Source organism: Phalaenopsis equestris, unplaced genomic scaffold (assembly GCF_001263595.1).
Source record: "Phalaenopsis equestris unplaced genomic scaffold, ASM126359v1 Scaffold001230, whole genome shotgun sequence".
NCBI lineage: Eukaryota > Viridiplantae > Streptophyta > Magnoliopsida > Asparagales > Orchidaceae > Phalaenopsis > Phalaenopsis equestris.
In genome coordinates, this window is record NW_018165669.1 from 120,942 (window position 1) to 141,093 (window position 20,152).

The 20,152-nt window shown below is 32.6% G+C and overlaps 1 protein-coding gene across 1 annotated transcript; it reads right to left on the minus strand.

Moving 5' to 3' along the window:
- Nucleotides 1-5,023: 5,023 nt before the first annotated feature.
- Nucleotides 5,024-20,146, minus strand: LOC110033593 (phytoene synthase, chloroplastic). The gene is made up of 4 exons (XM_020737629.1): nt 19,566-20,146; nt 19,254-19,489; nt 17,903-18,095; nt 5,024-5,369 (listed from the first exon to the last, which is right to left on the minus strand). The coding sequence occupies exons 1-4, from the start codon at nt 20,106-20,108 to the stop codon at nt 5,190-5,192; spliced, it is 1,152 nt and encodes a 383-aa protein (XP_020593288.1). The 5' UTR covers nt 20,109-20,146; the 3' UTR covers nt 5,024-5,189.
- Between the last annotated feature and the right edge of the window lie 6 nt (nt 20,147-20,152).

The window sequence follows — 20,152 nt, forward strand, 5'->3', positions numbered from 1 at the left end:
TGCTTTGGGATGGAGGAGTGGAATTCAAAATCATTAAAAGTCTATCCAGTTATAGTAATCCTCACCTAAGAAAAAAAAGAACTGGAAAAGGGAGGAGAAGCTTGAGGTTTAGAGCGTAATCAAAAATTGGTTCCACATCTAATCCTTTTAAAGTAAAAGACTTGATAAACTCTTAAGCTTAAGGATATAATATAGTAAGTATAATTATTCTTAATAAAAATTTTTAACTAGAGAAGATAGAATGCCTAAATTCTATATTTGGAAAATTTACAATTATTTCTAAACTAGATAGAAACTCATATTTTTAGAATTCTTTACATTAAAAATTTTTTAAAAACTCTAAGTTGGTCTCATGTACTAATGTTTTTTTCCTAAATTGGACCACTATATTTCAAGATCAAAATTTTAGAATATCCTAAAGAAACTCATTTACATAATCTTTTTATTTTGGTTTTGAAAGATTGAAGTGCCACTTGAGGACAAGTAACATTTTAAGTTTGGGGGATTTTAATACATCTAAAATATATAGTCTTTATGTACACATTTTTATACCTATTTTTGAGATATTGCACTTTAATGGAAGGTATTTGTGTGTTTTTCATTCAGGTACAATCAAATGGATGAAAAATGATGAAATGAGAGAAAAAGGATAAATTTTGGAGCAAAAATGAAGAAGGCGTGCAAAAGAACTATGACGCCTAAGCGCCCAGAACTGGCACTTACACCCCAGTAAAACAGAGAAGACTGTGTCTAAGCGCCTAGTACCTCACGCTTAAGCGCCAGAAGTACTTATTTGGCAATTCAATGAATTTGAACGAGTTCTTAAAGAGATGTTTGAAGCAACCCTTGGTGAAAACGTGGGAAATAGTTAATGGACACGAAAATACATGCAATTGGCTTTTGAAAGGTGGCAACTCTTGAAAGATTCATTGAATGTGGAAACAGTTTGAAGAGACACCAAGGTACCTTTTGGAAAATTATAAAGAAGATTTGGATTGAAGAACTCTCTCTCTTGCCAATCAATCACCAACCCCCTTCCAGTCACCCACACACACCACGACCCCCTTTTATTTTTCTTTTAAGTTTTATTTTGTATTGTAAGTGAAAGAAGAGATTCAAAGGAACTTCAAGATTTTGATGGAGATGATTTGAGATAAGTTTTTATCATTGTGACTAAATTTGGTTTTAATTTAGACTTCTTGTTTGTTTGCATGATTTCTACTTTCAAACTTAATTGTGGTTTTGTTTTCTTCTTGAATTCTGAGTAGTTTTCTTTATCTTTTTCCTTAAAATGATAAGTGATTAAGTATTGGATGGAAGTTGTGTGAAGTATTAAGTTGTGATGATTTTAAACCTTATACTTCATTTACTTCTTGATTTGGCCAATTAAAATATTAATATTTGTTGTGAGAACATGTAAAACCAGAGATGGTATTGTCTCAGTCAACAAATGGTAAGAATCACATGAAATTGTATGGATGAGAATGTAATTAATATGATTGAGTGCAAATAAATAGGGAAATAAACTTTAAAGGGTATAGAATTATAGAAATTCAGAGTGACAGGCTAAAGCCCCTAATTTGATTTATAGTTTTAGGTTTTGATACGAGATGTTAGCCCCCATGTGGAGGGAAAAGATGGAACTCTATAGTGAGAGCTATTATCTTCCCTACCTATCTTGTCTTCAAGATTATTCAAACTTTAAATTAGCCAATGTTCTTTATAGCATCTCTAGTAAGGTTAAAGAATATTATTGCTCCTACGAGGCACAACACAATTTGAATACTTCCACAACAGAATTCCTACACTTGGTATTGATTCATTATAAGGAAAAATATATTTCATTTATTTTGTCTTCATCTTACATATCTAGTTAAATTTAGTTAGTTGTTTACTTTGCTTTCAATTATCAAAAATTTACAAAAAGAATCGAACTTTCATTCTTATTATTGCATCTATAGTTTTAGTAAGAATATTTTGCTAAGTAGAATTTCTTATCTAATTACTTCTGATTTTAGTTGCATATTGTTTCTGTCCCTGTGGGTTTGATATTTGGGGCTTAATCAAAAAGTCATATATTACTTGATAACGATACATATACTTGCATAGTATCTCATATTTAAATATATAATAATAGCATTCTTATTTGCTTCGAAGTCAAGTTTTTGCCTAGTCGTTACTCGGGATCAAGTTTTTGGCGCCATTGCAAAATAAGAATTATAAGAAAAATTTTAGAATATATCTGCATACATTGTATTGACACATAAAATTAGGATCAGTATGCTGACATGGTAAACTATTTAATTAGTAATATTTTACCCTAAAGACTTGATGGCCATCAAACTAAAAAGTTCATTCAGGATTCTAAATATTATTTTTGAGATGATCCTTATTTATATAAACAATGGAATGACTTAGGGTCTGTTTGGGGCAACTGTAGTTTATTGAATAAGAATAATCTAATCTGTTGATAAACTGATTAAAAATAATCTACTGATAAGCTAGGTGCGGTGGCTATTACCAATTTTTATTTTTTTGGAAAAGCCAGACAGTTACCAATAAGCTGCCACCGCACCTAGATAGGTGCGGTGTGAAAATGTTGTTTTCTGCGTTTTGAAAACGCATAAGCTGCCAAAACAGAGTTTTCCCAAACAGGTCAGGTGTCTTTTCAAAACGTCACCGCACCAAATAAGCTGCCTCAAACAGGCCCTTAATTATTTGAAGATGTGTACCAATTGAAGAAACCTAAGAAATTATACAAAAGTGTCATAAATCTGATTTTGAAGGGCATTTTGGGGTTAAAAAAACTGCATTTAAAATCTTGCAATCTCGATTTTATTGGCCTACACTGTTTAGGGATATTAATAATTATATAAAAACATGTGATAGATGTCAAAGAATATATAATATTTTGAAAAGAAATGAAATGCCCCTAAATTTACTTTGAAGTTGAAATTTTTTATTTTTAGGGTTTAGATTTTATGGAAACTTTTATACCATCTTCAGGAAAAATTTATATTTTAATAGCTGTGGATTATGTTTCAAAATTGATTGAAGTGATTCATTTACCTCGGTGTGATACTAAAAGTGTTGCAAAATTTTTAAGGGAAAATTTTTTTACATGAATTGGAATGCGGAGAGTAATCATTACAGACTGGGTAAGTCATTTTAAGAATAAAATAATTGAAATAGTAACTCAAAAACATGGAATCAAACATCGATTTTTCATAGCTTATCATCCTCAGACTAGTGGTTTAACAGAAGTATCCAATCGAGAAATTAAAAGAATATTGGAAAAGATTATAAATCATAACAGAAGAGATTGCTCTGCTAAACTTGATTCTGCATTATAGGCATATAGGACTGCTTACAAAACTCCTATAGGAATGTCATCATATAGACTCATATTTGGAAACACTTGTCATTTGCCTGTTGAATTAGAACATAAAATTTATCAGGCAACAAAAGAGTTTAATTATAATTTGAAAGATACTAGAGAAAAAAGATTTTTGCAATTAAATGAGCTTGACGAGATGTGGAATGAATCTTATGAGAATGTAAGAATTTATAAAGAGAAAATGAAAATGAGGCATGATCAAGGAATTCTGAAAAAACATTTCAAGCCTGGACAAGAAGTTGTATTATACAATTCAAGATTGAAATTATTTTCGGGAAAACTAAAATTCAGGTGGTCAAGACTATTTAATGTGGTAAAAGTTTATCCAAATGGAATTGTTGATATTAATGATCTTAAGACTAGAAGGATAATTAAGGTAAATGGACACATGTTAAAAGCTTATACGAGTGAAGATAGCCCTTCATTTGAGAAGATCTTAATGTTGGGTCAACCTGATTAAAACATTAGATATGTCGGGCTGACGACTTTAAACCAAACTCTTTGTAGGAGACAACCCATAGTTATCGGTGTGATTGACTTGATTGTTGATTTGAGAACATGAGGTATACTTTTTCAAATGTAAAGCAATACAAACAGAAGAGAACATGAGGTATATTTTTTTCAAATGTAAACAATGATACATTTGAAAAAACTTAAGACAGAGTAATATGATGAAAATATTTATTAATTTTTTTGTTTAAAATAATTAACTTTTTTCTCATGAAGACAAGACAAAGTATCACTCAAGTATATATGCCACAATTAAAAAATCAATATTATGCGAGGATGTTATGAATCTAGATTTTCATATTTCAAATCTAATTTTATCAAAAAAGGTGGTGAATATTATAACCTTAAGAAAAAGTAGCATATTAAGGTGTCTTGGTAAGATGAATCTTTAACTCTAGGTTATTTAACAAGATATTGAGTCGAAGTTTTTGCCAATTGAAGAATAAAAATTATCTATAAAAGTAAAACCACAAGAAATTTTAAGTGAATTTGTAAAAAAATAAATTACATAGCCTATGTCCATACCAAGGTAATCTCCGATATAAAAAGCCACTAGCAATAAGAAAAGGTTACAACCTACATACTTTTTTTTGTAGGATAAGTGCAAATGCCAATGGCACCACATTACATTCATCATAATCTTATTGGGTGTTAGCCTTTTAGCTTTCAAACCCACATTTTAATTGTGTCGCAATCATCTCATTTTAGACAAATGCCATCACATTATATTCATCATGACTATTTTCTTTCATACTTGCATCCCAGTTTTACATGCAACTTAATCATATTGTTTAATATATATGATGCTCTACCCTACTGAGCTTTAACCAATCCAATCGGGACAATCATAGAATAGCATGAGATGATTGAGATTCATTTTCTACATAACTTTTTCGCATGCAAAATGTATAATTTTCTAAATATAAAACTGCTAAAAATTTGTTGCTGTAAATATACAGATTGTCAAGAGACAACAAGGAGCTTTCTTAAGTCTTCGACGAAAGAATTATCCGAGTAATGAGTCAAATCGCAGTCATGCAAGTGCAGTGCCATATCTGAGCATAATCACCATATGAACTTTCTGAAAAAGAAAATGTTAAGAAACCTTTATTCCAGCAACTAATTTATATCACTTTATCTTATGCAACTTTTTTTTTTTTGGCTGCTAATTTACGAACTACAAAGCATATCACTATGATATGAGCAACCTAAATGCAGATACATATGTACCAATTATGTATTACATACTCTTAAGGTTGTATGAAACAATTTAGAAAAAAATTCATGGTTTTACAATAGCTGGCTTCTTCCGTGATGGCCTCAGGATAGACCTTCCATAAGCTATTGGCAGTGCTATCAACTTCTTTGCTTTGCTCACATATGCCCTTTTTGCGAAATTGTCGTAACCATTTGCTTCAATCTCGTCCAGTATCTGCCGGTAGAGAAGTAACGAAGCCATCACCTAAGAACATGAATATATTACATGAGATTTTAGTTTTTCAAATATATTTTAGTGCGGCTAAAATGTGTGTGTGTGTGTGTGTGTGTGCGCGCGCGCGTGCGCGTGCCACGGACTCAGATCAGTTGGTCGGTTATCTGCTTATCAGTTATAAGTTCCCTCTGGTCTGGGGTTTTATTCCCCCCGGTGAAGGGTGTGGTACTCGAATTGTTAGGCGCATTGGGGATGACCGAAGCTCGTATAATAACCTCAAGCCATTCCTTTTAAAAATCTATATAAGAGGTATAAATAAGCACATTAGATAGCTCCTCAGAATGATCCTATACCCACTTTTATGACTGGTAGCCAACATAAACTGATCCAACATGTCCATAAAGGGTCAGCCCATTACCTGAAGCAATTTATATGATTAAAATAGTTTGCATTTAGTAGAATAAGTAATTTGTTGAATTTGATCATGTTATACTTTGAGATTTTTTATTTTTTTATATTTTATTTTTTTAGGTGGAGCATAGGTCTTCAAATAAAAAAAAATAATAATAATGCATATGAATCCAGAGAAAATTTAGTTAGCTAAGGCTCATAAACCGACAAACTAAAACTAGAAAAAGTAGAACTCAGAAATATATTAAGTTAACCGTAACCAAAAGATACAGAATGAAGCAGAAATAAAACAAAAAAAGAAGAGCAATGGAGAAAGAACTAGGAACACTCTTCATACATTTACAATCAAAATTGAATCACTAATGTTATTTCTGAGCTCTTTAAGTCCATGCATTGACAAATTCGGCCAGTTTCTCACTTTTATATGTGGTGGCACTTCCTCTCTCTGACTATAATATCTTCATGAAAGATTTTGACTAATGTATTATTATCTCTCATTTCCTCAATTTAAGATGTAAAATGAAATAAAAATTAAAAATCAAAAGAGTTATAAGAATAAATTATGGAGTCAAACAAATGAAATCTATTATTAATGAACTTCAAGATTCAAATTACATAGTTATTAGGGAATCTCGCTCGTGTATTGATAAAATTCGAACTATTCTCTCTGACAATTGGAGTAAGGCAATATTCACTCCTATTGTCTCCATTCAACCACATGGTTGGTCGATGCGCATTCATACGCATCTTGAGTGAATGACTTTATAGAATAATTAGGCTTTCTAGGTAAATGATTAGCAAACTAACCATATTTTTACTTATAATCTACCCTCCATAATAAGTTTCGTGATGTTTTATTCTTCACCATTTCATCCCTCCACAATCACCTTCTATGATTTATCATTTTGATAGCATAGATAAATAAAATCCATTTCAATCAATATGGGAAGGTACCATCAATATGAGAATATCTTGGTACCATCCTTTTTTCACTCAAAAGTTATTTATAATTTATTATACATCCTTCCCCAACCATCTACCATCTGCTCCAAACTTGAATATAATACCCAATACGAAATAAAAATAATAAAATTCTTCACTTACGAGCCAGTGGTTGGTGAGATATTCCAAACTAGTCATAAGCTAGCTTTGACCTCAAAATTACCGCCAAACTCAAAGACAATACGAAACTCCAATTAATGTCATGACTCATTATTGACCCCTTAGTAACTACTATTGTTTAGATATATACTTTAATGATCCTATCCCTCTATCTATCCTAACAATCATTTTAATGATCTTAGCCCCTATCTCCGCTCTTCTGCTAATCATTTTTTACCCATTTGATGTTTTAATTATTGTGATTATATTGAAAATAAATAAGGAAATACTTTTCTATGTAAACTATCCTTCCAAAAAAAAGAAGTGTTCACTTGTTGAGGGTCACCGTGCATATCCTATAGAGAGTTAACTGCTGATATTTTCACCTTTACTTTCAAAGATATGTATGCATGCATATTGTGGTCTCAGACATCTATCTGACTTAACTGATACAACCAACAATGAATTACCCGTTAAGACTTCTCTTGCTGGGAATTTAAATCATTTCCATACCTGCTAAGCTCTACTGTCATTTGAATGAGTTATTTAATACATCAGCAAGTGAGTACACTAATGCGTGTTCTAGAACACAAATGCCTCCTGAGATGCACAGATATGTTGACATCATAGATCTCCATCTTATCTTATATGATACATCATATATTGGACTAATGACACTAACCTTCTTGAGTAAGATGATGAATTATTGCCTCTAAATAATCACATGCCTATTGAGGTCTCACCTTTCCAACCTGATTTATTTGACACGCACCTTCCTAAGCTAGTTGATGAGTTACATTCTTCGAATGTCATGCATCTTAACTTAAAGCATACTTTTAAGTCTCCATTGTTAAATTTATTGTACCTCATTCAGTACCTAAATCAGAATAGAAATCATTCATAATGTATGATTGCATTTTCATTAGCACTTGGTATTCATAATCTTCATTTATATACGGTACATGAACATAAATGTGAGTAAACTTGTTAAAAGTACTTTTTCAACAATTCAACTTAAAATAAAATAATATTTATTATATTTAATCTTACATTTAGTCCCCCAATTTTGTAAATATAAAAAGCAAGATGCTACATAGGAATCTTGAACTTAATAATTTTTTAAATTTATCTCCTAACATATTTTTATCCCTATTTTCATTGTGCTTGACATTTTACAATCTCAATAGTTTATCATTCATTATGACTAGCAAACATTCTTCTTATATACATTTGGATAATATATTCAAGTCCCCTATTAGATGGAGCAATCTTCTATAGAAAGCTCCCACAATTAGAAACACTCCACCATTTACAAACCAAGTGCAAACCAAGGCTAACTTGTAACATATTTATCATGATCATTTGAATTACTACAATAATTATAACTCTACCAAGAAATTCCTTGAAAGTGTGGTATTAGCATGATTTTTTATCCAACATATCCATATATTTTTAATTAGATATATTCATTTATGCATCAAATGCATCCAACCGGCAGAGACATTGCCTTGGATCACTCGAGGAAGGTACCAAATACATCCATTTTAATGAAAGGCATCCACTGAATTTACCTTGTCAATCTTGATTTAGGAAATCTCATCATTGTTTGATTAATTCAAGATCTGGCTATGGTTTGATTAGTATCAAACACACTAATTCCAATCTAGTATAACCATAAGATGTGTCCAATGACTAAACCCATTGGTTGGACCATGATCTACGACTATAATCCAAACTAATTGAAATTTGTAGCAAAACCTCATTATTTGGAATCCAAATTATTGATTTAGTTTGCTGATTTTGATGTCAGAAAAACATTTTCAAGCATATGCATATAATTTATATTAAAAACAAGGGATTTTCAAATTAAAATTCACTTTCAGACCATTATATAAATCTTAATTAAAACAATGTTTGGTATTTAAAAAAAATTAATTGAATTTATTTATAAGTAATTCAGTGGTTTAAAATGAGGCTTGATACATTTCAATCTCATATAGTGATATATTTTTAAAATATATATAAAACTTAATAGAGCACACAAAAATATTTCACATATATTATTTGCTTAAAATATATTATTCTCAGTTGATATAAGTTAATTTCAATAGTTTAAAATAAATTATCATTACATTTAAATTAAAAAAAAGCAATAAACAAAAATTAATTTGTAGTATTTTAAAATTATCTATTTTATTAAATCATCACTTAAAAAAAATAAGGCGCGCACCTCAAGAGAGACTCAAATCGAGGCGCATGAAAGACGTTTTTTTTCTAGATTATTCTTTTTAAAAATGTGCTTACGAGAATTTTTTAAGATTATTTTGTATAGAATATTTAATTAATTCTCCTCTTATAGGTAATTTTAATTTTATAAAATTTTAGTTCTTCTATTTTGGTAGGTTACACATCGATCTGCCTGAGACCTACACTTTGCCTCGCTTAGGCAACATACCTCAATTTCTGATTTCGCAATTTTAAACCGTGCTAAGTCTTATTTTTACTAAAAAATTTCCGAATAAATAATTTTTATTTTACAAAATGTTGAAAATATTTTCAATGATGAAAAAATAATTTTAAGAAAATAATGAAACTTCTGTAAGTTTAAAATCCAGAAGTTAAAAGTATGAACTTCACAAGTTCAATGAAGTTATTTTAAATTTCTAATCAATTTGGGATACCATGCATAAACATGGAGTATAAATCACTTGTACACTTGATCGAAGCAATCCATCATAAGATCAAACCATGGTTGAATCATCTTCCACCTTGACAAGGCATTGATATACAAAGCATCTTGAGTGAGCATATATACTTAAACTTACCAAATCCCTTACTCCTCCCGGCCTCACCTAACCTAAATCGTACTTGAACCTACATCAACACACAACAAGACCTATCGATAAATCCCTCCTTTTGATCACCTCTCGGCCAACCCTACAGAAACTACAAATAAATCCCTCATCAAGACTAAATCTTTGCCAAATCCTTCCTAACTCCAATTCCATCCAAACCAATCCAAATGCCATAATTCTTTCACCATAGTTCATCACCAAGAAAAGAGTTTGTCTTAATATCAAGAAACTAAAAGCGCCATAGATCCGTAGATCATGATAGAAAAAAATTCTTAAATAGGACAGTAGACAAGGCTTTAGAGAAATAACCACATTCATGGAAAAAATGAGCAATGTCCTCTTGAATAATGCAAGAGAGAGAATATAAGGTATTAAAACAAATGTCTCCAATAGAGAGTACATAAACAATTTGTAGTCAGAGGATTTACATATAAACCATAGAATTCTTATGTATTTACATATCTAACACATAAATATTTACATTTGATTATATAACAACACCCTAGTAATTAAATCAAATAAAAAAATCTGCATGAAAATGTGCATTCAATTTAAATAAGTGAATGTTAGTGATGTCTTTCATATGATTTAGGAACTATGATGTTATATGAATAAACATAAGAATATAGTTGTTAGATATAAATAAATACATAAGAAGTCGATATGTGCGTAAAACCCCATTTTTAGTTTTCGGCTCATAACCAACCAAACCATTAAAGAAAAGTCACCACAGATCTTTTAAATAAGATAAAATTATGGTCTTTTAAACAAACAAAATTATGGTAAAGAACTTGAGTATGGTTATTATAAGGTCAAAAATGACTTTAGACATTATGATGCTGATAGAATCATTCAAAAAATATGTGTAGAAAGAAGAGAAATTATATTATCTTATTTCATCATCTTCAAATTACAATCTTTCCCCTTATTATATAGGAAATGTCTAAAACAAACATTATTAAGGCTATTATAACTTACCAAATTGAAAACAAAAAATAAAGAAAAGACATACAACATAATAAGAAAACAAAAAGAAATAAAATTGAAATAGGAAAATCCTTCAAATAGCTTCCACAAATTGATCATGTGAGGCCCATTATGGTTGGTGGTCTGGGCCAACCTAATAAGTATATAATTTCACACTCCCCCTCAAGCTGGGTGATAAATGTTATAAAAATTCAGCTTGATATTCAAAGCAATTGATGTTTCCAGGAGTTAAAAATTTAGTGAAAGCATACGTGTTTTAAAGATGAGTTGGAATGCAAATTAAGTGAATAATATCACCATGACCTTTTTAGAGATAAAATGTCTACCAATCTCAATGTGTTTTGTCATGTCATGATGCTTAGAATTCCTTACAATACTAATAGCGGCTTGATTATTACACAACATCTTTATGGCATTGACTGTGGAGCATCTCAACTTATTTAGTAGCCTTTGAATCTGCATGCCTTCACAAACTCCCAAAGCAAGTGTCTGATACTCAGATTCTGCACTACTTCTAGAGACCATTGCTTGCTTCTTGCTCCAAAAACAACAAGCCTTTATCGCACTAAGTAAGGTCGGTTGCATGATTCTTTTTTCTCCATTGCTTCCTATTGGGTGTCATATTTTCATTTAATTCAAATAAATTAAGATCATTTTTTATATAATACACCCAAATCTTTCTAGGTCTACCTCTGTCTTTCTTAACATAAGTCAAAATCTAAAACATATACTCTCCTAATTGAATCATCTGATGGTCGACATTTAATGTGACCAAACCATCTAAGGCGACTCTCTCTAATTTTATCCGCCACTAGAGCTACACCAACCCTATCATGAATATATTCATTTCGCAGTTTGTCTCTAAGTGTAAAGCCACTCATCCACCTAAGCATTTTCATCCCAACAACACTTAACTTAGCTATATGCTTCTCTTTTAAAGGCCCACATTCTGCGCCATAGAGCATTGCAGATCTCACCACCATCTTATAAAATTTTCCTTTCAATATAAGCAGTAATTTTCTATCACACAATAGGCTCGAAGCATTCATCCACTTCAACCAACCAACTTGAATTCTACTAATAACATCCCCATTTATATCACCATCACTTTGAACAATAGACTCGAGATATCTAAAGCATCGACATGTTTTAATAATTTGATCACCCATTGTTACAACTATGTCACTAGATACCCATCTATGATTTGTTTGTTTCTTACTCCATGTGAAAAAATCCCCACAAACATAGGAACAATGCCTGGCGATGGATTTTCTAACTGTGAGTTCTCCTACCAACTAGCATTAGTATAAACTTCAACCTCTCTGTTGTATGATTTCTTAAACAAGAACCCTCTATCAGGGTGCTTCTTAAGAAATCTTAATATCCCGTAAACTATCTCCAAATATTCTTTATTTTGATTTTTGATATGTTGACCCATAATGCTAACAAAGTAAACAATATCTGGTTTGATGTATGAAAGATAGATAAGCTTATCCACCAATCTCCGGTATCTACTTTTTTTCACTAGTGTCTTTTTTACCAATGAAGATAATTTTTTGTTGAAATTCACAGGAGTCTCAGTAGGTTTACACCAAGCATTCATGTCTCATTTAGTAGACATAGGATGTACTTAATATCACAATTCTCATCTTGGACTAGCCACTTCCATTCCTAGAAAATATCTCATAACTCTTAGATCCGTGATTTTAAATTCAGTGGCAAGAACCTCCTTAACCTTCTCAATCTCTTTTTCATCATTAACTGTCAGGATCATATCATCTACATAGACAATAAGCATAGTTTTCTTACCTCCATGTGTATGTTTTATAAATGACCAGCTTGAAATTGGATGTTCCCATTAGATTTCATAGTCTTGACAAACTTGTCAAACCAAGCCCGAGGAGATTGTTTGAGATCATAAAATGACTCTTAATTTACAAATCAGATGTTCATTTGTACCATTTTTTTAGCTTTGGTGGGATCTCCATATACACTTCTTCCTCTAGGTCTCTATTCAAAAATACATTCTTGATATCAAGTCGAAGCAGTTCCAACTCTTTATTCACAACCAAGGAAAAAATAACTTTTACAGTGTTTAGCTTGGTCAATAGTGCAAAGTTTTCCTAATAGTCTATCCAATAAGAATAAGTGAAACTTTTAACCATCAATCTAACCTTGAACCTCTCAATGCTCCCATCCGCTTTATATGAACACCCATTTGCACAAAACAAATCTTTTATCTGGAGAAAGCTTTGTAAAGGACCATGTGTTATTTAGATCAAGTACTCGGATTTCCTTTTCAACTGCATTTTTATATTTTGGACTTTGAAGTACTTCATATTTAGACTTGGGTATCTATACATTATCAAGATTAGATACAAAAACTTTATAAGGTGAGGATAAAGTCCCATAGGCAACATCCCCATGGATAGGATACTTTGTGAAACTTTCACTATCTTCTCCACTAGATTCCACCTCTCTTAGTCCTTTAGAGATGCATGAATACATGTTTGATTGCGAACAGTACTGTGATTTCATATTATCTTTACTCTTCTCAGTGAGTTTTTTTCTCGTAGTGTACATATGAAGTTCTTCATATATTTCCTTACTGTCAATCTCAAGTTGGTTATCCTCAAGTGGTGAATCTTAGGAGATAGAATAGTTAGAGGAAAGTCAAATAGGTTGTGATGACTCAAGATCAGTGTAGTATCCAGAGTGGTGTCTCAATTCTAACATTCACCAAGACTCTCACTGAATTTCGGAATTGGGATATTATGATTTTTTTTCAAATAAAGTAGCATTCATGAACTTATAGTATTTTTTTATAATGGTAGAATAACACTTGAACCCCTTTTTGTTAGAAGCATAATCGATGAAGATATAATTGATGGATTTTGAGTTAAGCATTGTGTTGTTTGGTTGGTGAATGGGAACAAAAAGACAAAAAAACACTTTTAGAGGAAGAATAGATGAGAAAAATCTAACATAAGGGTAATGTTACCATCAAAACATTAAGAAAGGCTTTGAATCTAAGATTTCTGCTTGACATTCTATTTATGAGGTAGGTGGTTGGGAAGACTACATCTCCCTAAAAACTTTTAGAATATATAGATCGAGATACCTCGATGAGATATCTATTTTTCCTCTCAACTATTATATTTTGTTAAAGAGTCTCAACACTAGAGCTCACATGAATGAAACCAATCTTTGTAAGGTAAGGTTCAAGGATCGAGTTAAAGTATTCATTTGCAATATCAGTTTGGAGAATCTGAATTTTACATTAGCACTAAGTATATCATGTCATGAAATGTCTAAAATATTTGTATAGATGAAGAAGATAAACCATCGGCTTCATTGGTGATTTTTAATTTTGATAGTCCTCAAATGTCATTGTAGGTGAAAGAGAAATTAAGAGTTTGTACTAAAAAAGAGGATATACATGATGAGTATTTTTAGCCAATTGACAAGTATCACACTAATAGAACTCTAACTTTCTATTACTAAAAAGATTGAGGTGTAACTTCGCAACATAATGAAAATTGGGATAACCAAAATGACAATACCATAATAGAATTTAACTTTCAACAAAGACAACTAACTCAAAAATATAGGAAGAGGATGGTGAAGATGACACTTATGTGATAAGAGAATAATTTTCCTTGTGCAGCTATAAATCTTGATGCAATATAGCACTGTCAATCACCTACCTCAAATCCACCACCTAAAATTCACAAGAGCTAGAATGAAATTTAGTAACACAGTTTAAATCATGAGTAAGCTTGTTAGTTGAAAGTAAGTTGTAATTTAGTTCTGGAACATATAACATAGAAGAAAGCTGAAAAACTTCGGAAACTTTCACTTCTCCTTTCCCAACAATCCTGAAGTGAGATTCATCGGCAAGTCTAATAAATTTGGATGTGATGGTCTCTTGATAGTTGGCAAGAGCATAAATGTCTCCAGGCATGCGATTACAAGCACATGAATCTATTATCCAAGGTCGACATTTTTCATTGTTAGCAAGATAGGAAGGTATGATACAATGGTGTATCATCAAGCCAGTAGGCTACTTGGTTGTGCTAGTAAGAAGCTTCTTCAACACATCAAGTTATTCCTTGGTGAAGGGACAAGAGACGACCAACCCTTCAGAAAAGGTAATAGCATGGAATTTGTTGCTTTGATCCTTGCTTTTCCAGGTTTCCAATCAACATATTTTCCATATTATTTCCAACACTTATCATTTGTGTGACCAAGTTTCTTGTAATGATCACACAAGGGATGATTTTTTTTTTGTGGTAGTAGTTGTGTGTACAAAACAAAGTTTTCAGTATTAGATGAAACCACAATTCTTGCCATAGCTTCTTCCTACTTTATTCTTTTCTAACTTTAGCAAAGGCTTCCATAGTGGTAAGAAGCGGCTTCATGGCTATGATTCCTCCTCTCACCTCATCTAAATTCTTATTTAGATCCAATTAAGAACATAATCATCATCTTGTTCTCCTACAATTTTAAAAAAAGCATAGCATCTTCTATGATCTTAGATATTGCATAAGCAATGGTTGGGATTAGTGAGCTCAGGAACTAGACCCTCTCCCGTAAGATATTCCTCTCTTCCTTTTTCACAAATGTAAAAAAACACGGTTAAAAGGAAGTTATGGCCATTTAGTTCATGTTTTGTGATAAAGGTAGAGAGTTCAGGGGTGGTTTGGATAGAACTCATGGTCTTTGATGCAAAACTACCCTCCTAAATAGAGATAGACATCCTCATTCCGTACTTTATCATAAAATCTATGCATGCTTAGGGCTGGATAAAGAAAAACTAATTGGACACAACTTGTTGGCAAACTCTTGATGCAGGATTCCTGGCTGCTACTCTGCTTGTTGCGGTCCTTTGGAAGGATGGCAGGCTAGGCAAGGAATGATCAACAGGTTTGGGGGCCTACTGGGCTGGGAAGGATCAAGAAGGAAGATCATTTGGAAGGCCAATCGTAAAGGAAACTTGTGGTTGCTCTGCTTGCTCGGGAATGAGCAATTGGGTTGTTGAAGGAATGTTCTGTAGGCTTACTAGCAGTCAGTAGGGGGGGGAAGGATTCAGGAAAGACCTGCAGGGAGGGCCTGCAAGGGGAGGAAGGATTCAGGGAGGGCCTACAGACAGTTCAAACTTCGAGATGAAAGGGGAGGAAACATAAAAACTTTGGAGAAGAATTTTTAAAGGCTTTTCATCTGTGATCTTCTTTCCTTACAGGTAGAGAAAATTATGGAGGAAAAGACCACACATCTAGCAAGAAGATTAAAAGTTTTAAAGAAAGATCAAAGAGAGTTTGTGAAATTGAGAGATTGTGAGTGTGCTTATAATTCACCTGCATTTGTTGGACTTAAGGGAGATAAGTATTCTGAGTTTTTGTATAATCTTCTTTAAGAGACAATTGTGAGACAATACTTTATATGAGTTGTACTCTTAATTCAATGTTCATTTTGATGAAATTCGACATGCTTAGTGAGTAGATTTTTTGTTCTCCTTTGTTGTGAAAGTGCAGAGATAAGAGCTAAGTAATATGGTGTGAATTTTGTGTACAATTTCTAAATAGGGTTGGAATAACTTAGGAACTCATAGATTTTTACTTTGGTCAGTTAATTTGTTAAAATTAATCGTGATTATAGAGTTTTGGGAGGAATTTATAAGGAACGATTAACGGTCTGTTTGGGGCAGCTTGTACGTTTCAAGATAAAAACTCAAATGCGGCAGCAGCGTTTTCAAAAACGCACAAACAAAATGGTTAGGCAGCGTTTTCAAAAACGCCGCCGCACTTATAAGCTGCCCCAAACGGGCCCTAAGTTATCCACACAAACCCATTGGAATAGGAATATCTCCTTCAAATTCGTACAACTTAATTAGCTAGCAATGTTGTCTTAGAGTTTTCATTTGATTTAGGGAATTAAACGAATAAATTGTCAATCTTTCTGAACTACCGGAAGGATATAAGAAAGACTTATTTTTTTCCTTTTTGACACCTACAATAAATCATTTGCTAAGTTGAATACCTACATAACCACTTCAAAGAACAATTCTTGGACATATCCTAATTAACATTACTTTCTTTTAATTATTTTGAAATTTAAGTTTTGCTCATTTTTAAAAAGTAGGGTAAGAACTTTTATTAAACTTCAAAACTTCAACATTTCAAGTTAGGACTGACAATTGTAGGCTAGAATTTTTTCTGATTGAGTTTGTCTCATTCCCTGTGGGATCGATAGCCAGACTCAAACTCCGGTACTATTGATACATCACGTATACTTGCGTGAGCCACCAGTGTTTCGCAGCACTTGGTGTGCGTCAAATAGAATGTAAATAAAATCACTAGCGATGAGCCAATGGAGGTTTCAGCATTGACCTGATAGTCCCATAGCTCATCTTTCATAAAGAAGTCATTATAAGCAGAAACAACAATAAAAAGAGAAGTAGGGAAGTCACAAGATTGAACAATATATAACTTGGTCATTTAATGCAGAAGGGGATATGCAAACAGAGTCAGAATTCAATTTGAGAAGGAAGTGGCCATCAAGGGGAGTGCAAGCTTCTCCAAAGTTCTCATAAGATGGAGCATGTTCTATTGTGAAATGGGTTATATATTTTACCTTGCAGTTTAGTTTTAAGCAAGCAAAAATGAATATCAATGCTATTGACTTAACAAACATGCCTGGAAGGAAAAATATGCAAGTAGGATATGCAAATTAAAAGTAGTAAGAACACTATAATATATATATATATATATATATATATATATATATCACTACTACTGCTTCAACTTCTATTATTATTATTATTATTTTGCAATGATTCAAACCGTTGGCTTTTGCTGAAGGGTTTACTGTCAATACACAAATGGATAACGATTTAAAGCTAGAAAAAGGAATCTAAAATCTAGAAACAAAACTGTCTCAACCAATGGTACTTTTTTTTATGAAATTTTAAATATAATATGTAAATTATTGTCATTGCATTTAGTTATATTTTATACATTTGGCAAATGCAATTGTATGTATTTTTATAACTTGAAGTTATGTGTATTAAATAAGTACAACATATAAAACTTCTAAGGAATTACATGCATGCCTTTGAATACGGTATATGTACCAATATTTAAATTAGAATATTTTGCAAAGAAATGAGATAACGTGGGAAAGAAAAAACACATTAAGTTGAAGTCTTACCGGCCACCTACTAGCTTGACTAAGCTCTGCGACCCCCTTCTCTGCTTCTTGGAAGAACATCCGTGCCCTTGCAATTTGATTTTTCATGAAATCTCCCCATCTATCAGTTACCTTCCCATTAAATATATCGTCATCTGAAAGCCCAGCCTGGACAAGCTCATCCTGTGGAAGATACACCCTTCCTCTTGTTGCACTGAACAATACAAACAAGACCCGAGTAACAAAGAATATTCACCTTTCATATTGGTAATGGCAAACATGCTATAAACAGCATATGGGAAGCTTTTCTAGTGTTTTATTGAATTCAAGTTCTCTCAATTATCACAATATAACAATCGATCACGGCCAATCAATCCCCTTTGGATGGATGATTCAAAAATTAATCATAGATTGTCCCCAAAAATCCAAAGTGAATTAAATGAGTGGGTGGCTGCCAAAGGTGTAATTATCATGATAATTAGAAAAGATATGAATCCAATTTTATTTGATGTTGAATGATTGTATTTACTTTGCAGCAGTGGTCAACTCCCCAAGTATATTCACATTTAAATTTCTATGAAATTAGTTGCTTACGTGCTTATATCTCACATTATTTCCAAGTTCCTCATATCTGGCATGAGACTTTTAGTCTTCCACACATTCAAAAAATAATATATTCCACCAGGAATAAAGTATTCCGGTGAAAATAAGATTACTTATACATGAGCAAAACGACATAATCCTCAGGGAAATATCTTGTATATGAGTTAAATAGTTTTTCACAACTGTACTTTACTGGCATATTTATTTTGAAGCAATCGAAGAGAATGTAAATGCATCTTGATTCATAAACATAACTTCAGGTGTAACTTTTTGATAATAAGATTTAACCTGAAAATTGAATAAAATAATTTTCCATTGTTAATTTTCTATTCATACCTACAGAGAATTATATGAAAATTTTAAGAGTTCGTTACTTCGACTAATATATACCCTCCGCACAGGCAACAAATCCCATTTTGTCAGACAAATAAAAGGTAAACATAATTTTCACTCAATTTCTCCTAAACCAAATAAAAATGTAAAAACAATGTTCAATTCAATTCCTTTACCATTTTCAATTTCCATTCCTTTAATTTCCTCAATTTCAATTTTTTAAAGCCTAACAAAGCCCATGGGAAAGATGAACAGCCTGACACAATAGAAGTAGCAATAAACTATCTTCAATTTTGTTTTCAGATAAAAAACCTATTCTTTAAGTGCTGCAGTAACTGCCAGCAATTCAACTTCAAATGTTTAGATCAGACAGTAAATTAATCCAGATCACTAACCATTTAATTTACTAAAAGATTAAAAGACGTATAATACTTACTCCTCACCCACGTCCCTGAGGATGTTTGTAAGCTGGTTTGCAATTCCTAGAGCCAATGCAGCGTTGTAGACACTTTCTGTTGTAGCATGAGATTCTGGATCAATGCCCATCACTGGAACACTCATCAATCCTACAGTGCCAGCAACATAGTAGCAATAGAGATATAGCTCATCAAAATTATTGTATCTTGATTTCTTCAAATCCAATCTCATTCCTTCAATCATGTCCTTGAATGGCTGTAAATTACAAAAAGAATTACAAACAAATACATAAAAAGACGAGATACACAAAGAAGTGGTAGATGGCACAAGCCTGGATGTCGACAGGGTAGTTAGCAACAGTGTCGGAGAGGGCGGCATCAAGCATGTCATATGGTCGTCCATCGAACAGATCCTCCAGTCTTGCCTCCCAACGATCGAGGGCGGATGGAGTGATATGTGAAGCATTGGGACCATCCACAAGCTCATCCGTTCTCCGGCACCATACATAGATTGCCCAGATTGCTCGTCTCCTCTCCGGTGTCATAAGCAGCGTTCCCAAGTAAAAGGTCTTGGCATATTCTGCACAGACTTGCCCACATCGATCGTAAGCTTCCTTCAACAAGTAAGGTGTGCCGGGAACCAACATGTCCGTCTTCACTTCCAGAGTGTTCTTCTTCCTCAGCTGCTGCTCCACAAGAGCCGCCTGCTTCAAAACAACATCATAAACCTTCTGCTCTGAAGAAATAGCAACCTCTCCCACCGGATTCGCAACTAAGCTCGAATAAATAGGAAACTTCAAATCCTTCTCTGGCTCCTGGCCAACACAAGGATAGTTGTAGTTTAAAAACAGAGAGTAGAAACTCCATCTTATCATCTTTTTCCTCGCCGGAAACCTGCAATCGATTTTTGGGTTCAGCA